General features: G+C 36.0%; 1 protein-coding gene across 2 annotated transcripts in view; it reads left to right on the forward strand.

The window, feature by feature from the left end:
- The first annotated feature begins 3,884 nt into the window (after nt 1-3,884).
- The window catches only part of LOC121407494 (ras-responsive element-binding protein 1-like), a 46,160-nt gene continuing 32,831 nt past the window's right edge, over nt 3,885-17,213 (forward strand). The window contains exon 1 of one of the 2 annotated variants that reach the window (XM_041598602.1): nt 3,885-4,014. In XM_041598602.1, the coding sequence (XP_041454536.1) occupies nt 3,957-4,014 (58 nt within the window). In that variant the 5' untranslated portion in view covers nt 3,885-3,956. Of the gene's footprint in view, nt 4,015-7,958; nt 8,182-17,213 lie in introns of those variants that run through there. The other variant, XM_041598603.1, reaches the window with a different exon arrangement.

Raw genomic sequence — 17,213 nt, forward strand, 5'->3', positions numbered from 1 at the left:
ATCCAGGATTTTTCGAAAGGGGGCACATTTTTCCCGAGGAAAAATTTGACAAGCCCCCCCCCCATGACCACGTCTATGCCCAAAAAAAAAAAAAGTTACAAAAATTAACGAGATTTCTTTCACGAAAAAAATTGACAAGCAAAAAAAAAAGTTCTTCACTTTCAAAAGGGGGCCACATTTCTGTTTTAACGTCATTTTACATTACAAATTTTAAATTGTGTCTCTCAAAGGGGGGGGGGGCACGGGCCGGCTATGCCCTCCCCCTGGATCCGCCAGTGATTATAAACATCAAAGAATATCAAACATACTTCGAACATATAACTTACTTTATTTCTGAAGTGAAATAGGTGGGTTTTTAATTGTACTTTGAATTGCTCAAGTTGGGTAATATTTCTAAAAAGTTGGCGGGAGAGAATTCCACTGTGCTGGTGCAGCTTTCTGGAAAGCCCGATCACCAGACTTGGTCTTCCGTTTATAATAATTTCAGATTTCAACCAATAAAATGTTAGTTGTAAAGATGACTTTACTTGTTGTATGTCGTAATGTGTTACATCATGGCCATAAAAAAAGGGGGGGGGGTCTACAGCATGGAACTTTTAGTAGGATCCATGGAAGAACTCTCTTGAATGATACTGAGTCAATATACGGGAGAGTTTATTTCCTTCTATAAAATCTCGAATTCTGAACTCGTACGTACAATCATTCTGTGATGCATAGAAATGATGCAGGAAGTTTGTGATATCCATAAACAAGAGAGGTAGGTGCGTGACTTCCGGTTGCTCTTTTACCTCGGTGATCCTCCTCTTTCTCAACTTCCTTTGTTTCGGGTTATAACATGTGGAGGAGAGGTGATTGCTATCGCATCCTAACAGACCCATCTACCAATTATCTGGTCGTTTACTCGATGCCCTCTCCGATGGTTTCTAAACTCTCTCACCTTTTGTTTTCTAGCCTGTTTGAGGTCATTGCATCTCGAAGATAATCCGGCACAGTCACAACAACGAAACCGACTCCAGAACGATCAGAGCTACGAGCCTATTACGTTATTCAATGTACAGGTATCGGTTGGTCTGGTAATAGTGTTGATAATAAATGTGACTGTCACCAAATGATAATGGTATTGCGATCATGGATTGCATTATCCCGCCTAAATTATCCAATCATTTCTTTATTTATACTTGACTCAAAATAAAGAGAAAATGTGAATTGTTTTATGGAGAGTCAGCACGGTGCTGTATGATCTTGGATGAGATGTTATGATTAACAATGGTCTCGATTTTTAAATATATTTTGTTATTAATGACCTTGTGAAACATACCAAATATAACAATATCAGTTAACGGTCGAGTGAGTCCTGTCTTGAATGCGGTTCGATCCTCGAAACGATTCCCAGTGGCGGATCTACGGAAAGATGGGGGTAGGGTAGGGTAGGGTGGGGGGTATGGTTGCCAGGTTTGAAAAAAAACGTGAAGGACCTATAGCAACCCAAAATTACCTCCATTTTATAGTGAACTTTTTTTTTGCTTGTCACTGAATTTATCGGTACCAAAATGTTTTATTTAATAATCTAAAAAATTCATTTAAATTATTTTTTTAATGAAAAACATCCAAATGTACTTTCAACGATTTTTTAGAAAAAGTTATATAAAGAAAAATTTCATTTTATTTTTTCCCTTCATTTTTTAAAAATGGAATCAGAGTGAGAATGACAAGTGAATTGTGCGATTTATTTATTTATGAAAACCGGAAAAATCTGTAAATTACAATCCGCGGGAGGCGAAGATACAGAAAAGCATGAACCCTTTAAGTGTCATTCGATAAATACAAATGGCTGTATACAAGGGGCATTATGAATTTTGAAAAAGTATGTCATGTAAAACAGTGAACCTAGGAAATTATGAAACAAATCATATCGTTGTCATATTATGCTGAAGTTCAAGTCAACCACCACCATGAACACAACAAGTTGACAAAAATTTAATAAAAAGCGGCTGTAGATATACCATTTTCAAGTTTGCCTTATTTTCTCAAAGCAGTTACATTAAAGAAGACAACACGGTCGAATATGCATCAATTATTATTGAAAGAACATCACACACCGTTTTTTGTAATAGCTTTTATTTTGTTGATATGAAATAAGGATAAAATTGATAAAATATCATATTACGTCATTATGGGTAAAAACGCAATTCCGCATGTTTATAGACAACAAAATCAAACCAAATTGTTATATAACGAAGAAAAATTGAAATTTATTTATCGTGTTTATTTAACCAAAATTAGTTTTAATTTTTATGAGATCAAAATAAGCAATAAGCTTAATAAACTTGTTTAAATTGGTCAACAATTAACAACCCACACAATTACTTGATTGAATGGAGAAGAAACAAGGCGAGAGCTTCAAAAATATCTTCGAAGTTCAGGGCCCACTGCAATCTCAGTGAATTTTCCAAGCATTCCCCCAAAAACGTGTGCCACAGAAACTCTTATACCTTGTTTTATATTCAATTCTATACAACTTGACATTTGCCATTATACAGAAGAAGAATTACTCTTTGAGATAAGCTGGGTTTTTTTTTTTTTTTTTTTTGGAAGACCAAATTACTATTCTGGCTATAGTACTGAGAACCTTCCCTATAACTGGTAGCTGGTCAGATATTAAAATACAAAAAATAATGTGTGGTGCACTCATGCATAGGTTTTGAGCTATGTTACATTATGCTGGTTTCATCAGCGACAGATGATGGACTGATCAATGGTGTACATGGACCCTTTTTTATTCTGCTACAAGCCCCCCCCCAAAAAAAAAAATGAAATAATAATAATACAAATAAAAAATAACCGGGGGAGTTATCAACTTTATCAAGAAGCATTTTCCCGTATAGGCTATAATTTTCTTTTGGCAAGCTACATGAAATATATACATGCATGTGTTTCACCCCCGTCATACTCCTTTAAAAACCACAGAAAGGGCCCCCATTTGTATGCGCATTTTGGGGACTGTTTTTCAAATATGCAAACTTCCCCGCAGGGATGAGGCAAGGGTCTTTCGGATCACTGGATCTGCCACGAGGTCTTAAAAGTTTTTTTTTCCCTCGTTTGCTTTTCACGTTTACCCCCCCCCCCCCGATGATTTGGCAACTTTTTACTAACATTAATTTTGCATAGGTTTTTTAATCATTTTTGTTGGAACCCCTATAGATCAATACGAACGTGTTTTGGTATTATGGATTTATAGGCATGTATCTATATATATAACACTGTCTTATTCCTTTAAAATAACTAAAGGCAATGAAAACCACACGATAATTTCTTCAGCTAAATAGAATTTGATCGTTGACTATATTTTGGTGTCAGGAGTGGGATACAGACTATGATTTCTCAGCTCACGTGTTTTGTCCAATTTGGATAATACTGAAACTAATTTCAAATGCTGGGAGCGGGTAGTTTTGCAATTGACATAGAAGTTTAGATAACCTTTCCATTAATCTTGCTCATTTAATGTCTTTTCTCACGTTATGTCTTCAACCACAACACACATCAAAGGCTGTCGTCTTCAGCTGTGTGTTAAGAGAACTCATGCTCTATACACACCAGCGTTCTTTAATTAACTTCTCCATTACAATAGCCTCCGATCCGAAGATAACTAGCCCTTCCACCGCCCCTCCTCCTCGTCTATCCGAGGAGAATACTATTGTACATCCCTTCAGCATCTTTGAAAGACAGCACTGCTCATTTCTTTGATTGGTGGTTAGTCAGGTGTGGAGGAGACATTTTTAAATACCCGGTTTTATCGTGGAGAACACAATGGACGGGGGTGCGGCTATTGTATTCGTGGGTCATTGAGCGATCATCTCAAAACAGGCCGGTATTTTCTGTCGCTTTTGGTTAGAACGAAGTGATAGATCTGCTCCTTTTTTTAACTGCGACATACAACAAGGGCTTGGAAACGAGGAATGGAGCAAGTCATCGTTACCATGGCAATGGCAACAGCAGGAAGCGGAGTGGCAACAGGTGATGCGACGCCATGATGTGTTGAGAGTTCAGAGAACGAGAGAGACAAGAGAGACAGAGAAAGAGAAAGACTGAGGGATGGAGAGACAGAATGAGATAGAAGAGAGGGAGAGAGATAAAAAGAAAGAAAGAAAAAAGAAAAGTAGGGAGAAGGGGATTACATAAGAAAAATAATTCGTGCATATAGGCGCCGCTTTTCCGACGGCGGCGGCGTCGTCAACTTTGACATCTTAACCTAAGGTTAAGTTTTTGACATTACATCACAACTTAGAAAGTACGTAGACCTAGTTCATTAAATTTGGACATAAGGGTAATCAAATATTGCTAAACATCCTGCCTGAGTTTAAGGTCACATGATCAAGGTCAAAGGTCAATAAACTTAGACCATATGGGGGAATCAATATCGAAATCTTAACCTAAGAATATTATTTTTTTGAAATGTCATCATAACTTAAAAAGTATATGAAGCTAGTCCATAAAACTTTAACATAAGATTAATAAAGTATCACTAAACATTCCGTGCGAGTTTCAGGTCACATGATCAAGGTCAAAGGTCATTTAAAGTCAATGAATTTTGGTCATGTTGGGGATAATTGTTGAATTGCCACCATAACTTTGAAAGTTTATGGATATAGTTAATGAAATGTGGACATAGGGGTAATTAAGTATCATTGCTCATCTTGCACAAATCTTAGGTCACTTGATCAAGGTCAAATGTCATTAAAGGTCAATTAATGTAGCATCATACTATTATATGAATTGTGTTTTTTGTGAATTATTATTTTGTAGTCGTTTTCAAAGTCAGCACTGCTGCTATATTGAATCGAGGCATGCAGGCGAGACTGCCAGAGGCGATCCACTTGTATCAAGAATTCTATATTAATATATATCTTACAGCATAAAAATCAACATGAATCTTTAACAACCAAAAATATTAAGCACGAAAAGATACAAATTAAAAATGGTAAGCATTAATGAAATTTTGAAATTTATTCTCCAATATTTCAGTCTGTAATAATTAAAAAAATGAATCATGCGCACGAAACTGTTCAAATCAGTAATTACGAAATTGTGATTACCTTTATATTTATTTCATCAGTCATGTACCTATTAAATATTCCCTAACACATATTTTCCGGGCATATTTTATATATTCATTTTAATCGATCATTTCCCATTCAATTTTACATTATCCACTTTTATCATGTATCCATGTAGTATCATGATGTCTGTACATTCGATTCGAATATTAAATGTGTTTGCTGGTATATGGATGGTGCTACATGCTATTTTCCCATCGAGTTATAAAATCAGAACAAAAAACTGCCCGCATCTTGCTTTCTGATTTATTCAGGGGGTGACAACAATGATGGAGAGAGACAGATGGAGAAGAACAGAGGAAGAAAGTGGGGGGGGGGGGTGAAACAAGTTTAGGGAGGGGCTGATACGGGCATTCAGGGGAAGGGGTGCGAAAACACATTCAGACATGTCAACACTCTAAAAAATATGATTTACACAATCATTGGGTAAAATGGGAACATGCATGTTGGTTGGGTAAAAGATATCAAATATTGTGTAAATCTTACGCAAACATTTCCCTTTCTATCCAATATAGGGTGTTTACTCGGTGTTTTTAGAGTGAAGTGGACGTAGAGGGCACTGATTGTTTGGGTTTGTTGTCACTAACTTAAAATGCACTTGATAAATAAAACATAAATATAAAAATTAAAATGAAGTGATTTGTTAAAAAGAAAGAAAACCCACAAAAAAGAATGTTTGGAATGAATAAGGAAATAGTAAATTGTGACAAGGAAGTTAGTGACAACTTTCCCATTAGTGCTGAAAGTTGACTTTTGTTTTCTTAGGACAAGAATCCATCCATAAAATGTAAAAAAATAAAAAAAAAACTGAGCGAGAGAGCGAAGAGACCAAGCTCAGAACAATCAGTCGTTTTTTAAATTCAGGGTTGAACAGGGAGTAATTGGTTCAAACTTGCGTTTAAGTGAAAATTTGTAATTAAAGTAATTAAAAAGGGAAAATGTTTTCAAATTTGTTAGGGTGGGCATCGCTATTACTTCGGATGAAGTTGGTAACACAGTCATGTATACACACATGACATTTTTCTCAACCAAGACGGATAGCCACCAGTGATACCAATAGTCTCTCTCTTCTCAACATCTGTTCCAATATAACTCAGAGAGAATGCTAAAACGCATGCGTAGTATAATTATATTTTTGACACACCCACCAGCACCAATGCAAAGCCTTACTACATTGTACCAGCATTGGAGATGGTATGGAGTTTTGAGATGCAATTTTCATTGCAAAGCACTGCATCTAAATTTTCTGAAAACGAAATCATTCATCTCACCGATATGGCAGTCATAATGGGAAAATCAAATTAACTAGTTGCCACAAAATGCATGTGCTTCAAAATTATAAATTTCATTTCTGTTAACAATATACAGATGAATGAGATCGTCTTCTCCACAATTCTCTTTATGAAATCGAAATCTCACTTCTGATTCGGGATTTTGTTGGAAGCATGGTGACGAATTTGAAGTATTTATGGTGTAAACCATTTACCACAAAAAAGGATCACCATTCTTTCTTAAAGGGATGGTCCAGGCTGAAAGTATTTATAGCTTAATAAATAGAGTAGAATTCATTCAGCAAAATGAGGAAAATTTCGTCGAAATCGGATAAAAAATAGCCAAGTGATTGAATTTTAAAGTTTAGTAATATTTTGTAAAAACAGTCGTCATGAATATTCATTAGGTGGGCTGATGATGTCACATCTCCACTTGTTCTTTTGTATTTTATTATATGAAATTAGGTTTATTCATTTTTTCCTCCAAGAACTAGAAAAATTGGATTGACAACTGATTTAGTGCATTAGATATTTATTGCTGCAACTCATTTCATTATAAGGGAGACATTTTATTCACACAGGTGTGAAATAATGAAAAAAATATGATTTTATATAACATAAGAAAACGAAAAGTGGAGATGTGACATCATCAGCTCGCCTAATGAATAATCATGACGACTTTTTTCACAAAATATTGCTAAACTTTAAACTTCAATAGCTTTATTATTTGTTATCCGATTTTGATGAAATTTTCGGCGTCAAGTTTTGCTCAGTGAATTCTACTCTATGTATTAAGATATAAATATTTTCTGCCCGGACCATTCCTTTAGAGTCGCTCCATAACTTACGAACAGCTTTATGGAACACCTATAGAACCTATTCAGAATTTGGTTATGTCTGCATCACGTATTTCTGGAGGAAAGTTATGACATCTCATCGTGGAATGGGAAAGGAGAGGAGGGAGTGGAGATGGGTCAGAAGTCGTCCCTCGTTACCATGGCAACACGGCCTTTTCGTGAACTTCATCATCTCGTTATGCTCTAAGCAGGTTTTCGAGTCAGTTCGAATATGAACAAAAACATTTTGAGTTTCATGCTGTGGCGCACCAGTGATGTGTATATCAGACTGATAATAGCAATTCAGGTGTGAACAAAGATTATACTCGTCATCTAGATGATGAAATACAAGCCATGCATTGGCATGAGAGAATGAGCCCTATAAGTTACTGAGTAGACATAACCCTTGCATATTTGCACATCGATAGCTGGCTTCACTGCCCAATTTGAGTTCAACTTCCAATCCGCATGAAGAGTAAAGTTCTCTTCGTCGTGGCATCACATGATAATCCTCAACAGTCCTTATTTAGTTTTTTATTTTCCAGTCGCCAAACACTATTCAAAGTGTGTAAAGAGTGCACAAGTTTGTACAGAAAAGAAAACCCCGCGCGCCACCGGAGCGAAGTACAAGATAAAAACTCGTATCCTCTTTTCATCGTGTGTGCTGATGGCTCCGCAATGCAACCACATGTAGGAGAAGAGAAGAGCGGAGACATCAGCTGATGAATTATTCATGAGTTACGTTTACTCTGTGTGTGTGTGCGGTGGTATACGTGTAAATTGTATAGGGTTTGTTCTTGTGTGTGTGCATGGAGATCTCCTTGGTGTGTGCGATGAATGCGAGCCAGCCAGACTATCGCTGTGAGCAAAAACCGCATCCTCGATCTGCAATGCTGCTGTGAAACTATTTTCGCATCATGTCAAGGCGTAAGCAACCCGCTCCTGCCCGACTCTCCGATGGTAAGTTTTGAATTCCTCCATCAACCTTTTTTGTTCCTTTTACAAACTAACTACTTCTCTTGAAACTAAAAGATAGTGATGATTATTTTGTGTAATGTTGATATAAGGATGATGTGTTGTGACTTGCTGATGTTTCAAATGGTGTTTGTTTGAAGGTTGTATGGAAGTTTGCGTCGAGGCGCATCCCATTTTTTCTCTCTCTCCCAAAGTTCATTTTTTAGTTTTTGAAGATCATGCATTGGAACGCAAGCAACTGTGACAAATTTCGTGGGAGTAAATTCGGGGCCATATATTGTTATTTGTTAGTACAGGTATGCATGTTATCTAGCAGTGGTAGTGATGAGATCTGATGATACAGACAGATGATGATTGTTTGTGATTCGATGTCCAATTTTTAAATGCCATGGTTCAGTATCGATTTCTAACTTCGGGACACTGTTTTGGTATAGTCTTTTGACTAGTTTATGTCTTTAGAGCTGCCCATCTCCTCAGAAATTGCTTTTGGTTCTTATAAGATGACAACTTATTTGTGGCTCACACTAATCTGTACACCACAGCACCCTACTTGCCCGTATTTATTGTAAATGTTACGTAGTGCCGTAGAGCTATATGCTGGTAATGTATAGTCTGTATGGATAGAATAGAAGGCGGATAAGTCTTCTTGAAAGGAAGGAGGAAGTTTGAATTGGGGAAGTGTAAATTAAAAGCGTGTTATTGTCTATCTCGCTTGCTTTGCATTCGAACCCGTTATGAATGAATGAATGAATGAGAATTCATTTTACTCTTTGCTGATGGTTTTTTTTTATCATCAGCATTGATAGCCTCACCTTATTCTTATAATTAGTAAATTGTTCATTTTTTAGCCCTAGTAATGAGGTCTTGCGCGGTGTTTTCGAATCCCACTTTTTTAATTAAAAAATGCGAAAAAAGGGTTTGTCAATTTGAATGCTACTTTGCTTTTGATTACAAGTTAAGTTGTCCTTAATTGTAAAACCAATCATTCAAGGAAAAGTTCGTGGCACTTGTATACTCGTGTTCAGTTCTTCCACATATTTGGACCATTCGTGGACCATGTGGTTTCGAAAAGAAGATGTTCAAGAAACTCTCGAGTTGGCCTAAATTATGAAAGGAATAATTTCTTATACATGTAATAGCAGATCGTTCATCCTAGTACATTTGCAAAAAGATACCGGCCCGCTTTTGGAGTGGACATTTTACTCGCGTTTCTATATTTGTAGCCATAGGTTTTTCGCCTAATTTGAGGGACAGCCCAAGGAGATATCACTCTCCTTGAACCTATACGGATCCCACGTTTGGCCGTGTCCGTCGTGGCCGCGGAGAACAGTCCCGACGCGACGATTCGATCGAGCTCTTTCTTGCGACACTTCAGCGCTCCGACAACGCCCATTTTGCGCATCGTTTTTTCCACCCTTTCATTTTTCCCTTTACCTACTATATTTTCACATCGGCTCCTCTCACGGAGCGCGGATCTATTGAAAATGGAGTACGCGATCACGGCCCTTGTTTAATGATAGTCACACCTAGATAAAAAGGACTATTGAATTTTAGATGTGAATTCCGTTTCCCGATGTCACAACTGTGACCAAGTAGAAATGGGACTTCATAATTCCATGCTAAACTTCTGCATCATCATAATACTAAAAAAGGCATTTGAGGAATCAAAGTCCCTTATTTATTTAGAGAGAGACCCCTAATTATCACTTTATAACTAAAAACTAGATATGATTTTTAATTAGATTTAATATTAAATCTCCTTGTTACAATTTTACGGTTCATCAGAATACTCCCCAGGGAGTGGATATTGCGCGCACACTGTATGGAGGCAAGCCAGAATTACATGATCTTATGATGATACTTATGAGGTTCCAATAATGATAAGCACTATTTAAATGTTATTCCTATTAAGTAGGTCTATTATTGTAAGCACATTGAATAAAATCTAACTTGTTTGCATTATCGGCCCGCCATCATTTTCAAGCTTAACCGCTCACGATGGCGGTCTCCTGCATTCATTTAAACTGTTATTTTTTTTTTTTTTCGATTGAATATTGCTTCTAGTCTATATTTATTTTTCATTGCTTTATTATGACTATTGCTTTATTACTTTGTGAAACTGAATTGTATCACCTTATTGTTATGTTGCATATATTATCTTGAATGCAGAAATAAATAAAATCAAATCAAATTATTATTTTATATATTTTGTCAAATTGTGGATAAATTACAACATTTTATATGCCCCAAATTGTCATAAAGAGCCTAGATTTAAAAAAAAATGTAACCTTCAAGATTTGTTCTAAAAACTAAGGCCATATCATCTCTTATCAACATCTTCCATCACTTCCTTAACTGTCTTTTCCTCTGTCGCTGAGCGCTTTCCTTCATCAATACCATTGAGGTAAGCTCCTCAACGATTTAATTGTTTTTCAATAATGACTGCGATCCCTGTTATTGTCTCTCTTGTTTTCCGATGTAAAGTTTGGATAAACCTTGACCTCTTGCTAGAAAAGATATGGAGGACTTTGTTGTTTGGTTGGAGCAAGGCAATTGTTGTTAGTTCAGTGCTTTTTCAAGAGGTATGCTATTTGAAAACTTCGGACTGGAACTGGAGGAGGTCCGTGCAATTAGAACACTTGGTCTCGGGTGTAATTTTTTGTTTTTGTTGTTGAACTAAGCTTTTCATATCATCTCCCTAAATATGTTTAGTTAAATATGTGTTGTAAGTAAAGTGGGTATTTTGAAAGTTAGTACCATACAAATAACTTGCATATGTCCCAAACTTCCCAAACTATTATCTGGCTAAATCCTCAAATAGACTTTTGATAAAATTGAAAATCATGTTTTTATTAAAGCTGTAATAATGATATTAGTTCAGTCTTGCGATGATTTGATAATTTAGAACTGATTTCATGCATTCATTACTAGATCCCATGTATCAATGGGGGAGAGGGCCCAAGGGGGGGGGGGTGTAATTCACCAAGTAAGTAAAGTAACAATTTAAAAATGTATATTATATATGATAGAGAGAGAGGAGGGGGAGATACTCTAGAGAGACAGATAGCGAGAAGAAACCGTAAACAGGTAGATAATGCAAAAAAAAGCAGTAGCCTTGGTGTAGACTAGATTGACAAAGTTTTGAGGAGAGGCATGTCTGTGTATCTGTGTATCATGCAAATGCTGTTCAACCATGCCCGCATCGCACTATTGATTTGTCGTCAAGTGAGGTCTATTGTGTGGAACCGAGGCTGTTTTCTGTGTGCTCCTGCCTGAGTTCCAAACCAACAATCTCTCCCTTTTTTTTAATCCTCTCATTACCTTGTCCTGGTCCAGGCGTGAGTAATCAATGGATGCACACTTGTTAGTGGGGAGGGTGGGTTAAGCAAAGAAGAGGAAGAATAGAAACTGTGGAGTTAGTCACTAAGCATTTAGAGATCTATGGGATGGATGAGTGGAGTAAGGCCAAACTCCCAAAAGAAGATTGCTCCATTCCACTCTATGTGTGTACGCAGTCAATGGTTTAGGAGGTGTGTACTTTGACTTAGCCCTACTTCTCTTTCATTATACCTCTCTTTAATGCTTGTAGCCTGTCAGAACCCTTCCCATAGATGATGCATTACTTAAGTTGTCCTCTCTTTTTTTCCTAAAGAGATGTAAAAGCAGGTTGACCAAAGTGCCAAAGAGCGTAAATACTCTGGCTTTGGGAACACAAACAGGGTATCAAACTCATCTACCCATGAAAAGAGAGAATGGGCACTGAAGATGTGAAGATACAATGAGTTTAAGGAAAAGGAGATGAAGAATTCTACCTGCTTCACTACCGATACTTAATCTATTCATCACATAGAAAGGAATTCAAAATGGGAGAAGATAATCTTTCCATCCTTCAGAGTTTTCTTCGTAATCAGCTATAAAGCACTGAGTTGGAATTAGAGATATCCATGTACATTCAAAGATTTCAGGCTGTTTTCATTATGAGCTTTGGTCAAAATTACACTTCTTGACTTTCATTTCCCAATAAAGTTGAATGGATAAACTTTATGTCCATGTAGCTATAATAGATAAAAAAAGTTTGTATTTGATCTCAGATATATAATTTCATCCAGTAAAATAGGAGATATGATACATTCCTTTCAAAATGTATTTATGTGTCTCTCCTTTTTTTCCATGGTACGTAACAATACGTAGATATTCAAAGAATAAGTTCAATTCAATTCAATTCAATTTTATTTATTTCACTTCCATCAAACAAAAACAAATTGTATACCATATATATAAAAATAAGTATTTGTATCCATTGCAAAGAAACAAAAATAATAATACATATGTTGTGAAAAAAAACTTACACGATTTGGGCAACACATTGGAGGTTTTAAATAAGTATACTATTTTTCAATAGAAATTAAATTAAGATGGAAATGGAGGGACCCACTAAAAAGCAATGCTTGTACAATGTGGGCCCCTCAAAAATAGATAACAAAACCAATAACAGAGTACAAATACAGACATATGTAATCAAATGAGAAAAAAAATAAATGAAAAAAAAAGTTGGCAGTGAGATTCAAATTGGTATGCTGTGTTGCTTTAAAAAAACTACAATTATAGTCTAACTATTAAAGTGTAAATAGTAATTACTCATTTATTGTATTAACAGAGAGCATTTTAGTTTTGTATTGATATAATCTCACACTCAGAATTTTCTTCAAATTTTGAAGGCATGAAGAAATGATGACTGGGACCAATCATCGGTATGGGAAACCACCAGATATAAGATTGTGAATTTGTGATGCAAATTAGGAGAGAGATACCAGCCTGTTTCCTTTTTTTATTGAAAAAAAATACATAGTCTTTTAGCACATTAAAGAATGGCTTGGAGATATGGATTTTGTTTTTGCACATTTATTGACCATAGTTAGAGAATAAAACTAGGAACAGTCAATTGACCTTAAGCTTCCATCACTTCCTAGGTTACTATGGTGACAATACAGGGGTCATGAACGTTTCAGGAAGAAAAGGGTTAATGGGGTGCAGTTTAAACAAAGAATCAATTTCAAGTGTGATCATTTTGAATTCTCATTCTTTACACATGCATCATTTTCATGCTATTGTCCGAGAACTGCAAATTTGTTTTATTAAAATTATTGTGTTTGTAATTTTCTTTAGTATTCCAATACGAGCAATTTGAATACGGATATCTAGTATAGGTCATCAAGGAAAAAATTCAGTTTTTTTTTCATGTTACAAATGGATCATTAGTGCTACCATTTTGCCTTTTTTTTTTAAAAACCATAATTATGTAAGGATATGATTATACTCCCAGAGTTATTGAACAATACACAGATTTATCCTCCCTCTTGTGTGCACATCTGCAAATAACACTACAGAGAGAAAGAGGGAGAGAAAGAGAGATAAAGTTGCTGCAGACTCCATTGTCTTTTGATGACTAAATGTTATATCTGGCCTCTAATCTGCCAGGGATGGATTCCATTTCAGTATCATTCTATCCCTGTATTATTTCATTAGTTTGGACGATTTGCCATTGATGCTGGCAATTGTCAACATTAATTAAGTAATTAGTGTGATATAGTTTTCCATTGTATTTAAGTAATAAAATGTCTTTGATTAAAAAGAGAAAAGAGAAAATATGATGAAAACTGAAAAATGATGGAATGAATGCGAAATGGGAGATGAATAGAATTGCGAGTTTGTGACAGTAGTTTTTTTTTTTAAGTGAAGAATTCTTGGCCAAACAGCATTCTAATTTTCAATATTAGCATTCCATGAGACTCTTTGATCAGATAGTCCAGAAAAACCTATTCTATTGAATGAAGCATATTTTATCTTGGACACTAGCATCCTCCAGGAAATAAGACCGTGTTACATGATCACCATCTTTCAATTTCTGCTGGTTAGCTTGCCGAACTTTTTTTTCCAGACTACAGTCACACCACCCATCATAATTAGGCTATATAAGATGCTGTTTTATCAGGCAAAGTTCAGTTTGCTCTTAGGCTTATTTTATTGAGAGGTCACTAAGTGGATAATTATGTTGGTAGTCTTTGATATGTCTAAGCAAAGGAGGAGGATACTGTTCGATCAGCCGCTACCAGCACATCTTGCCCTGTCCCTGCCAATCTGCTTTTTACCCCACCCCCCCTCCCCATTCATAGTCATCATGCATATTAACTATATATCACTGCATCAATTTGTATGCCAGTGTTATGCTCTGTAATTAAATACCACGCCACACTTTCAAGAGAAAATAAAGGAAGCAAGTTTTATCAATGCAATATTTGTTATCACTCCCGAATATTTGTGTTGAATTACGGATAACATGAGCCCAGTCATCCAGCACATCACCTTTGAAATGCAATACTGTTTGCAGTTATTTAATGGTGGAAAAAAATACCAACAGTTTGCTTTACACCTTTAAAAATCACGGAATAAGGGAGCTTTATGGAATTGAAAAACACTTTTGTGCTGTTGGGGAGGCGAAGGTCTGTCTCGGAAGAATGACAAACATCTCCTACACTCGGCTGCATTATGCCCTCCTCCCAAAATACGAATAAAGTTCTGCTTGGGTTGATCTGTAAATCAAGTTCATTACATTATAACAAGCCATGATCTCACATCTCTCTGAGTTGGGGATAGAGATTGTGTTTGGAAGTGGGAGGGAGAGAAAGAGAAAATAGAGAGAGGATACAAACCTTGAATACATCACCTCATGGTTGACTGCATAAACGGTATGGTTAGGTTTCATTGAGCATGCATACAATGGGACTGCAGCAATAGGCAAATATGGATTTTGGTGAGATGGGGTGTTTTTTACCTGCTTGCGTCATGCCATTCTTGCTTCCTGTGTACTTGCGAAATAAAAAAGAAAATTCCATGCAACAATACGGAATGATGAAGGTTTCAGTGATCCCAAGCCAATACTCGATCCCTGCTCTCTTTAGACTCTTTGCATCCAGAGATATCTATTAGCCATCACTTCATATATTGATTTGACTATTATCTACACCAGCTTTCTAAAAACAACATCCAAACTCATCAAAAATTAAAAGACCCGTTTGATGGAGTGAGATAAAACTTCAAAAGCAAATGAATAAGTAAATAAATAAATTGAAAATGAAAATGTTGACATCCACTCTGAATTGCTTTGAGGTAAACACCTTGGCATTATCTCTCTTTCCGTCCATATGTTTTTTACTCACATATTCATTTCAAGTAGGATATTTTTTGTGGATTCCTGCTTGTATTCTACCACAGGAATTTGGGTACACTGAAATTATGAGTAATGAAATCAGTGCAATTGTTCTCTCTCCAAGAGATAGAGGATGTATCCGGCAAGATGGGGAGATTTCTATCCAGTCATAATAGTTGGTGTTCAAAGAAAAGCATACAGGGAAGGAAGTAACAGTGATATCAGTAATACCACAGTTTCTTACAGATGTTGAATAGCTTTATCATTTTCAATGATTGCGATGTTTGCATTTTATAAATCTTGTTTAGATTTTTCTGAAGAATATTAATAAATTGTTTAAATTAGATGTTTATGAAATGAGACAAATAGTTTCTTAACACCTTTTAAAATGATTTTTCTATCATCTTTAAGTGCTACATGTAGGCTCTACAATATTTTGCTTGCAGGATATTAATAGTATACCACCAAGGGTTCCTCTGAATTGTTATCAGAATTAACATTGATAAGTTAATGGCCTAAGAACACCCAGTAACAAACACAAGGATGATGTGAAATGGATTGAATGGTAAATTGTGAAGGGGGTTCTTTTTAAGCCTACATGACTATGAACATTATCTACCCCCACCAAAAATAAGAGATTGTAAAACCCCAAAGTATTATGACTTTTAGAAATGGTGAATGGAAGAATGGAACAAGTTTTATTTCAGTCTATTTGATCATATGAGAGAGTTTAATGCAAAGCTAATGTGATACCATGTACATTCTAATCGCAAACAAGGAAGTGAACATCATTGATAGAGAGTGTATAAATCTAGAGATGCAGTCATCGCGGGGAAAAGTGGAGGCAGATGTGTGCGGCTGATCACATTTATTATATGTTCTATCGAGTTTTCCTTCTGTTAGCGTGTAATATATCATCTCAAGTGGTTGTTACACAGCCTAGATCAGGCCCGTATTATTCCACATGTATACGCGAGAGAAGATGACTTGTTATTACGGAATATAATCTTGCTCAATCATAGAGGCACTCCTTCAAACAATTTACCTTGTTGGCTTTGGCCTGATTTCATTCCCCAAGTTTTAAACGTAGTAGACGTAGCTCGTGCAAGGCTTCCAAATTTTGTATTTTGAGTCCTGATGCTAGGTTCAGATGTTGGCAAGTTTTCGTGCCATGACTTGCCAGAAAGACAAATGAAAATAGAGGCCCATGTTATGTACAAAGTTATTGTCTCATGGTGCAGTGCTTTGCAAACAATACTCTTGTAATCATGGTTTTCTACTTCCACGGAGTTGAGGTACAAGTAGAGCAACGTGTGTCAAGTTTGTCATTTCGTACAACTTCACCCTTGACTTTTCATAGAGGGATTATGGGGGTAATCATTTTCTTTTCCAGATATATAGTACCTTGACCTTCAAAACTTATTCTAAATTAAGATGACTTTAACTATCATCAAGCTTCCAGGAATGATGGTTTAAACAGCTAGACGGTTTGAGATTAGATAGATATCATTAGAAGGAAGTTTAATATTGATCAGTTCATTATTGAGACAATTGAATGAAGAAGTTTCTCGAATTTCCTTGAAATAGAGAATTCATCACTGGAAGGATCAAATGGTGTGAGATGAAAATTAGAGAAAATTCAAGTTCTTTGTCCTCTGTTATGATGTACTTGTCTTGAGAATCAAGAGCGAAAGATGAAGTGTTTATGAATACTTTGAGATGTAAGCAAAAGTGGTGATTATAGTCAGAATTTAACACAGAAATATTTAAATCAGGACACGAGATAGGTGATTATTTTAGACACTGGAAC

This window comes from Lytechinus variegatus, chromosome 2 (genome assembly GCF_018143015.1).
Source record: "Lytechinus variegatus isolate NC3 chromosome 2, Lvar_3.0, whole genome shotgun sequence".
NCBI classification, from domain to species: Eukaryota; Metazoa; Echinodermata; class Echinoidea; order Temnopleuroida; family Toxopneustidae; genus Lytechinus; species Lytechinus variegatus.